This window comes from Oncorhynchus keta, chromosome 15 (genome assembly GCF_023373465.1).
Source record: "Oncorhynchus keta strain PuntledgeMale-10-30-2019 chromosome 15, Oket_V2, whole genome shotgun sequence".
NCBI lineage: Eukaryota > Metazoa > Chordata > Actinopteri > Salmoniformes > Salmonidae > Oncorhynchus > Oncorhynchus keta.
In genome coordinates, this window is record NC_068435.1 from 10432796 (window position 1) to 10441992 (window position 9197).

At 43.8% G+C, this 9197-nt stretch overlaps 1 protein-coding gene and 1 long non-coding RNA gene across 2 annotated transcripts in view; one reads left to right on the forward strand and one right to left on the reverse strand.

The window, feature by feature from the left end:
* Positions 1 to 3131, forward strand: part of LOC118373446 (probable G-protein coupled receptor 158) — a 122579-nt gene extending 119448 nt beyond the window's left edge. The window contains exon 11 of the mRNA XM_052463262.1: positions 410 to 3131. Coding sequence (XP_052319222.1) covers positions 410 to 2215 — 1806 coding nt within the window. The 3' untranslated portion in view covers positions 2216 to 3131. The remainder of the gene's footprint in view (positions 1 to 409) is intronic.
* LOC127907565 (uncharacterized) lies at positions 2766 to 3455 on the reverse strand. The gene is made up of 3 exons (XR_008064912.1): positions 3376 to 3455; positions 3117 to 3273; positions 2766 to 2908 (listed from the first exon to the last, which is right to left on the reverse strand). It is a non-coding gene; the product is annotated as an uncharacterized LOC127907565 (long non-coding RNA).
* Positions 3456 to 9197: the final 5742 nt, after the last annotated feature.

Below are 9197 nucleotides of genomic sequence, written 5' to 3' on the forward strand. Positions count from 1 at the left end.
CGCTTTTCATTACAAAGAAATATGCAGCTTCCTAGATTTGATAAAAGGGTGATGGTGTCCGATTTGGTTTTGATGTAAACTTGAGTATCAGCAAAGCAGTGAAAGTTGATGATTTAATGTCTGAGGAGTTAGGTGAGTGGGAGCGTGTAGATTAAAACAGGATTGGCCCCAACACTGAACCCTGTGGGAAGTCGCTACCTTGTGGCAACATTCCGGTCTGTCAAGGAAATGGACCATGGTTAGTTTGGTTTGTGTCTGTGATGTGTCTGTGATGTCAATTTATGTCTCTAGAGCAACAACAAAATATTTGCATTGATCAAGCATTGTTTTCTCATCCACTTCCTTTCTTCCTTCCTTCCTTCCTTCTCTCTCTCTCTATCCCAACCCATCCTCTGTGTCATCATTGTAGGACGAGCTCAAGAAGCTTTACGCCCAACTGGAAGTCTACAAGCGCAAGAAGATGCTGGCCAACAACCCACACCTGCAGAAGAAGCGCAGCTCCAAGAAGGGCCTGGGCCGCTCTCTCATGAGGCGCCTCACTGAGATCCCGGAGACCTTGCACCGACATGGCAGCTATGGCAGCCGTGAGGAACGTGAGGGTAGCGAGCACGGGAGCAACCGCAGCACCCTTCGACGGAATCCCTTCGACTCGTCCCATTCAGGTCACAAGTCCAGGGAAGACTCTTTGAAGAACAAAGTTCTGGGCCTGAATAAGTCACACAGCTACGACCACGTTTGTGACCAAGCTAAGGAAACTGCCGGCGGAGAGGGCTTGGGTGGGGACAAAATGGCCACCGGCGATGGTTCCTTGCTGGGATCTCTCATTAGGAGGCAGGTTAAGAAGTCACCGGAGCCTGCCCCAAAGGTGGAACCGGCCGAGTCAGTGCCCTTGGTCTGCAAGTCGGCCAGCGCGCACAACTTCACAGCGGACAAAAAGCCCATTCAGCTGAGGACGTCCATCATGCAGAAGTCACTGAGTGTCATCACCAGTGCCAAAGAGAAGATGCCCGGGCTCACCAACAAGACCCATAGCGCAGAGGATGCCAGCAAGAAGGGACTCAAGGGGCGCGATGGGAGGATGCTGTCTGAGGTGGACGAGATGGAGTGTTATCCTAAGATGATCATCAGCCAGTCGGTAGAGTACTCCAGAACACCCATGGCCAAGATGGGCATCATGAAGCAGCAGGTGAGTGGCAGCCAGCCGTCCATCAATACAGAGCCGGGGAGAAACCTGTATGACCTCTCCGAGGTGTGCTCTTGGGATGTGGAGGACCCCCCAACCCCGTCGGATGGAAGGTCCCAGAAGCATGTGTCCATTGCTCCGGGAGAGACCACCACGGTCCACAGGGGTGATGGTGGTGGTGGCACGGGTACCACCAAGGGCAGTCGCTCCCAACAGAAGCAGCAGAGAACCGCAGGGCAATCGCCTGCAGGCCGACAGCGCTCCAAAGACAAGGGGTGTGAACGAGACGAGGCCAGAGAAACAAGGAAGCCCAGGTCTCCCAGATCTCCGCTCCTGCTCAAACCGGAGGTGTGCCCCTGGGCCTTTGAGGTGCAGCCGATGTTGGGAGGCGATTCAGACTCCATCTCTCCAGAGAGGATCAGACGTAAGAGGAGCGTCACACCAACTGATGGGAAGCCCAAGATCCTCCACTCAGACTACTCCAAATCCACAGGGAGTCTGCTGCAGCCGCCCACCCTGATGTTGGACATCTGTCCCTGGGACTACAATGAAGCCCCAGCCCCGCCTTCCCCCAGCCAGGAGAAGACCTGCTCCAGTCCCACGGCTCACTCCAAGCGGAAACGAAAAGGTTCGTGCTCCTCCAAAGAAAGGGGAGAGAGGGGTGAAAGAGAGAAAGGAGGGAGGGACAAGGAGGAGGAGAAGCAGCACAGGTCAAAGAGCAAGGAGAGCTCCTCCAGCAGGCCCTCGGAAAGACCACGTGTCAGCCAATCATCAGAGGGTGTTCCGGTCACCGTGCCAACATCTGGGAGACGGAGGAGCTCAACGAGAGACCCGGAGGCGTCGAAGAACAAGAGGGTAGAGGCGTGCCCGTGGGAGGTAGAGGACGCGCATGCCAGCGTAGCACAGACAAAGCCTTCTCCAGCGAAAGAAAACTCTTTGAGTTCTAATAACAAACAACCCGTTAGCACTGCTAAAAGGGTTGACGTTTGCCCCTGGGATTTTGAAGACAATGGGTCAGAGAAAAGTGCATGATAATCAAAATGATAGACTATGTGTTTTGTATTCACGACACAAATGCCTTGCAAACTGAGTTTTAAAGATAAGGGTACTGTGGTTATGACTAAATCATTTTGTGAAGTAAAACATGCAATACGGTCTGTTAAAGCATTCCAAACAAAGTATTTGTTCAAATACAAAGTCCTGTTGTTAGTTGTGCAGCTTAAAGTCACTATCCGCAATGTAGAGAAATGTTTAGTCGGCACTATTTGCTTGTACATTTGCTCAGTTTGCAGTTTTGCGCCATTTGTCACACTCTCTAATGCATTAAACACGTCCTTACTACCTATGAGGGAATTTACACTGAATGAATTACAGACAACAATCTGATTTAGACAGGTTTGTACAAGAACGTGGAACTGATTTAACCAGTCCATTTTTGTAAACAACTAATTGATGATGTTGCCACATGTTCCATTATACTGGACTAGAGTTCTATTTTGTCTGTATCCTGCACCTGGGTCATTCCAACATTCTAGACTGGAGTTCTCTTTCATCTGTTTCCTGCACCTGGGTCATTCCAACATTCTAGACTGGAGTTCTCTTTCGTCTGTTTCCTGCACCTGGGTCATTCCAACATTCTAGACTGGAGTTCTCTTTCGTCTGTTTCCTGCACCTGGGTCATTCCAACATTCTAGACTGGAGTTCTCTTTCGTCTGTTTCCTGCACCTGGGTCATTTCAATATTCTAGACTGGAGTTCTCTTTTGTCTGTTTCCTGCACCTGGGTCATTTCAATATTCTAGACTGGAGTTCTCTTGTCTGTTTCCTGCACCTGGGTCATTCCAATATTCTAGACTGGAGTTCTCTTTTGTCTGTTTCCTGCACCTGGGTCATTCCAATATTCTAGACTGGAGTTCTCTTGTCTGTTTCCTGCACCTGGGTCATTCCAACATTCTAGACTGGAGTTCTCTTTCGTCTGTTTCCTGCACCTGGGTCATTTCAATATTCTAGACTGGAGTTCTCTTTTGTCTGTTTCCTGCACCTGGGTCATTTCAATATTCTAGACTGGAGTTCTCTTGTCTGTTTCCTGCACCTGGGTCATTCCAATATTCTAGACTGGAGTTCTCTTGTCTGTTTCCTGCACCTGGGTCATTCCAATATTCTAGACTGGAGTTCTCTTGTCTGTTTCCTGCACCTGGGTCATTCCAATATTCTAGACTGGAGTTCTCTTTTGTCTGTTTCCTGCACCTGGGTCATTTCAATATTCTAGACTGGAGTTGTCTAAAGTGTATAATATAACTTCCATATGAAGCACAGTGCACAGATAAGTATACTGTTAATTCTGGGGCCTTATAGATTATACAATTTGAAGTGTTGAGTTGGAGAAATAGCTCCATTGGTGCACCATACATAGTTACCACTTGCGTAGCAACACGAGGATGCATCCCCTTAAGGAAGTGTATCTATTTGGTCTCCTTCCAGTCAAACATGCTTTGTGTTCATACAAAAAACAAACTAAAGTTTATCTTTGATACATACATTTTGTAAAACTGCTATAGAATGTGACAGAGCACTTCCAGAAATTGCTTTGTTGTCAATTCATCAATTTACATCCAAAATGCTACAGCATTTGGTAATGGACATTTTTTTGCAACAGAAACAAACATTTCTTATTGGACAAGTTCAACTTAGTCCCTCCCCTGTTTCAGTGTGTTTTTCTCCAATTGGCTTCCTAGTGAGTAAAACCCAGCTAATCCGTAACACAGTTCTTCTCAGTGGTGGAAAAAGTACCCAATTGTCATAATTGAGTAAATGTAAAGATACAATATTGGAAAATGACTCGTGTAAAAGTGAAAGTCACCCAGTAAAACAGTACTTGAGTAAAAGTCTAAAAGTATTTGGTTTTAAATATACTTAAGTATCAAAAGTAAAAAAGTATAAATAATTTCAAATTGCTTATATTAAGCAAACCAAACGACACAATATCTTGTTTTTATTTATTTACGGATAGCCAGGGGAACACTCCACCACTCAGACATAATTCACAGATGAAACATTTATGTTTAGTGAATCCGCCAGATCAGAGGAAGTAGGGTTGACCAGGGAGATTTTCTTGATATGTGTGTGATTGGACCATTTTCCTGTCCTGCTAAGTATTCAAATGTAACAAGTATTTGTGGGGTTTCTGGATAAATGTATGGAGTAAAAAAAAGTAAATTATTGTCTTTAGGAATGTAGTGAAGTAAAAGTACAAATTGTCAAAAACATAAATAGTAAAGTATAGATATCCCCCAAAAAATGACTTAAGTAGTACTTTATGAAGTATTTGTACTTTAAGTACTTCAAACCACTGATTCTGCTGTATCCATTAATGCTACAGTGACTTCTGCATGACAGTAAAAATATTGGCCCAACGTCTCACTGCTCTTAGCAAACTCTGCTCCGTTATAACCTGTTTGTTGAGTGAACTTGTACCGCTGCCGTCTTATTACTATAATGCTTGGTAACACTGCTGTTGCATCCACATAGGAATATTTATATTGTACATTTATATTGTGTTCTGTTGTAATCGCATGTACATAACTCTCCCCCCCCCCCTTAAACCTGCAATAAATATTTATAATAAAACTCAATGTCTTTTTCTGTTGTTATTTGATGGGTAGTGTCGAACAGTGCTGACCAAACCCTGTTCTGGGAGAGAAAACCTACTGTATCATAACACAGAACTACACTACACCCTGGTGGTGATGAGCATACATAACCAAACTGTTGACAATAACCAATGTACAACTGAGAGTACAAAACATTAGGAACACCTGCTCTTTTCACCTGATGAAAAGCTATGATACCTTATTGATGTCACTTAAATCAAATCAAATGTATTTATATAGCCCTTTGTACATCAGCTGATATCTCAAAGTGCTGTACAGAAACCCAGCCTAAAACCCCAAACAGCAAGCAATGCAGGTGTAGAAGCATGGTGGCTAGGAAAAACTCCCTAGAAAGGCCAAAACCTAGGAAGAAACCTAGAGAGGAACCAGGCTATGTGGGGTGGCCAGTCCTCTTCTGGCTGTGCCGGGTGGAGATTATAACAGAACATGGCCAAGATGTTCAAATGTTCATAAATGACCAGCATGGTTGAATAATAACAAGGCAGAACAGTTGAAACTGGAGCAGCAGCACAGTCAAGTGGACCGGGGACAGCAAGGAGTCATCATGTCAGGTAGTCCTGGGGCACGGTCCTAGGGCTCAGGTCCTCCGAGAGAGAGAAAGAAAGAAAGAGAGAATTAGAGAGAGCATATGTGGGGTGGCCCGTCCTCTTCTGGCTGTGCCGGGTGGAGATTATAACAGAACATGGCCAAGATGTTCAAATGTTCATAAATGACCAGCATGGTTGAATAATAACAAGGCAGAACTGTTGAAACTGGAGCAGCAGCACAGTCAAGTGGACCGGGGACAGCAAGGAGTCATCATGTCAGGTAGTCCTGGGGCACGGTCCTAGGGCTCAGGTCCTCCGAGAGAGAGAAAGAAAGAAAGAGAGAATTAGAGAGAGCATATGTGGGGTGGCCCGTCCTCTTCTGGCTGTGCCGGGTGGAGATTATAACAGAACATGGCCAAGATGTTCAAATGTTCATAAATGACCAGCATGGTCGAATAATAGTAAGGCAGAACAGTTGAAACTGGAGCAGCAGCATGGCCAGGTGGACTGGGGACAGCAAGGAGTCATCATGTCAGGTAGTCCTGGGGCATGGTCCTAGGGCTCAGGTCAGTTGAAACTGGAGCAGCAGCATGGCCAGGTGGACTGGGGACAGCAAGGAGTCATCATGTCAGGTAGTCCTGGGGCATGGTCCTAGGGCTCAGGTCCTCCGAGAGAGAGAAAGAAAGAAGGAGAGAATTAGAGAACGCAAACTTAGATTCACACAGGACACCGAATTAGGACAGGAGAAGTACTCCAGATATAACAAACTGACCCTAGCACCCCGACACAAACTACTGCAGCATAAATACTGGAGGCTGAGACAGGAGGGGATAGGAGACACTGTGGCCCCATCCGAGGACACCCCCGGACAGGGCCAAACAGGAAGGATCAGTGTAGATGAAGGTGAGGAGCCCATTTAAAAAATGAAGCCTTGAGACAATTGAGACATGGATTGTGGATGTGTGCCATTCAGAGGGTGAATGAGCAAGACAAAGGTTTAAGTGCCTTTGAACAGGGTATGGTAGTAGGTGCCAGGCGCACCGGTTTGTGTCAAGAACCGCAATGCTGCTGGGTTTACTGTGTGTATCAGTAATGGTCCACTACACAAATGATATGCAGCCAAACTTGACAAAACTGTGGGAAGCATTGGAGTCAACATGGGCCAGCATCCCTGTGGAACGTTTTTGACACCTTGTAGTCCATACCCCAACGAGTTGAGGCTGTTCTGAGGACAAACGTGGGTGCATATCAATAATTAGAAATGTATTCTTAAGGTTTTGTACACTCAGTGTATACCTATTGTATGCAGGGCCTGTATTTCAAACCCAAGTCATTTCAAAGTCTCTGAAAGTGATTGTGTTGTTGTTTGAAGTTAGTTTGATATTATTTGGGAAATGGAATCTGAAGGATGGTACTTTGGGGAACATTGACTTTTGGTTATAAAATTATCATATTTTTGGCAGTGACAAAGTAAACAAGACTACAGGGTGGATAGCAATCTCTCCTTGACGATAGACTGCTATCAATAAGGAAACAAATGTGTTAATTTGTCATGTGTTTGAATGAGCCCCCTTTAAGGGGGGACAAGTCTTATAATGGCACTTTCTCACAATCCATAAATTATTGTACAGATTACAATTTTATTAGGTGTCTAATATCAAACTAATGAAGTCCCAACATAATAAATTATACTTGAGTCTAACAGATGGCAAACTTGTAAAAACCCTTACATTTTTAGACATTTAATCCAGCGCATTGAATGATTAAATATTGAATATACTGAACATATATTGAATATGTGTTGATATTATAATATAATAAAAAATACTATATTTCAGAGAATGACATGCATCTGGTCAGTACTAGTTCAAAGCTGAATACAGAGGGGCGGCAGGGTAGCCTAGTGGTTAGAGCGTTGGACTAGTAACCGGAAGGTTGCGAGTTCAAACACCCCGAGCTGTCGTTCTGCCCCTGAACAGGCAGTTAACCCACTGTTCCCAGGCCGTCATTGAAAATAAGAATATGTTCTTAACTGACTTGCCTGGTTAAATAAAGGTCAAATTAAAAAATTAAAAAACAGAGAGAGACTGTGGGCTGTAGTGCAGGTTCAAAGCTGATTACAGAGAGACTGTGGGCTGTAGTGCAGGGTCAATGCTGATTACAGAGAGACTGTAGGCTGTAGTGCAGGTTCAAAGCTGATTACAGAGAGGGACTGTAGTTACTTTGTGTTCTAACAATAAACACCAGAGGCTTTGTCTTTTCTACTTGTGTGTAAATGATGGTGGTTATGCTTATTTGTTTATTAGGAGTTAGTCCATTTTATTACATAATCTACACTGTAACAGATTTATTTTATTAATAGAGTAATTTAGGGCATTATCAACAGTAAAATACTTTGAAACATTTTACTCCAGCATGCTGCATTGTGGGAAAATGTTGTGGGCGGGGAAAGACTTGCTGTATTTTTAATGGTGCTGTAATTCAACCACACCTAATACAAGTAGCATACTGTATCTTTGGAGAGCCTTTTGATCACTAGCGGGTGCAAGGTATTTTGAAGCGTGATTCGTAAGAAGCTATATTTGTTGCATCCGTGAGTGAGAATGCTTTACCAATTTATCTTTTATGTGATTACAGTGCCCCCATCAATAGAAAATGTATAGGGGACAGATTGAAGTGGCAGCCAGTCTTGAACCTTAAATGGTTGAGCATTTTGCCATGTCTTTTTGGTCTGTTTTGCCCTGTGGTCGTTGCCAGTTTGGAAGCCTTTGTTAAAGGCCTTTAAAAGTGCCTCCAAATATTCATTCATATGCTGTAAACACTCTACTTAGCAAACCAACCTGCTTGCACCAATCCCTTGTCAATACAGTAAAATACTGTGAAATACAAATCCCTCTCATCAATGAATTTCATTGATTCATTCTGATTACGGTAGTGTTTACTTTTTTTTACAGTAAAATACCGTCCATTTTAGGGTTTTTGTAGTGTGTGTCATTATACAGTACTTGCTTTGATACCATATTTTTATTACAGTAGGTGTACTGTAATATGAAATACTAAATTTGACTGCCTGAAAACTACTGTAAACTCCTGTCATATGTCATACACTGTAACCCTTTCTTTTTTTTGTAATAAAAATCTTACATTTTATCTCCAGAACAGAAATACATGTATCATATAACGATTGCTGATAAGGTTTCGTCTCACATTGACAGATGTTAATTCTTTGTTATATTATGCATGATTTCAATGTGTACTGAACAAAAAATATAAATGTGACATGCAACAATTTCAAAATATTTACTGTTACAATTAAAACAAGTAAATAAAACCCTGCCCTAATCTATGCACTGGGCAGGGGTGCAGCAATGTGTGGGCCTGGGAGGGCATAGACCCACCCACTGGGGAGCCAGGTCCCAGCCAAGCACAATTCCTGTTTCCCCACAAAAGGACTTTCCTACCCCCTCCCCCCCTCAGACGATCCCGCAGGTGAAAAAGCCGGATGTGGAGGTCCCGGGCTGGTGTGGTTACACATGGTATGTGGCTGTGAGACTGGTTGGAGACTTACTGACAAATTATCTTAAACTACGTTGATGATAATTAAATCTTAATTTCTCTATCGGACAACAGCTCTAGTGGGCATTCCTAAGGTCAGCATGCCAATTGCACGCTCCCTCAAAACTTGAGACATCTACGACATTGTGTTGTTTGACAAAACTGCACATTTTTTTAAATGGCCTTTTATTTTCCCCAAGCACAAGGTGCACCTGTGTAATGAGCATGCTGTTTAATCAGCTTGTTGATATCAACTTGATATG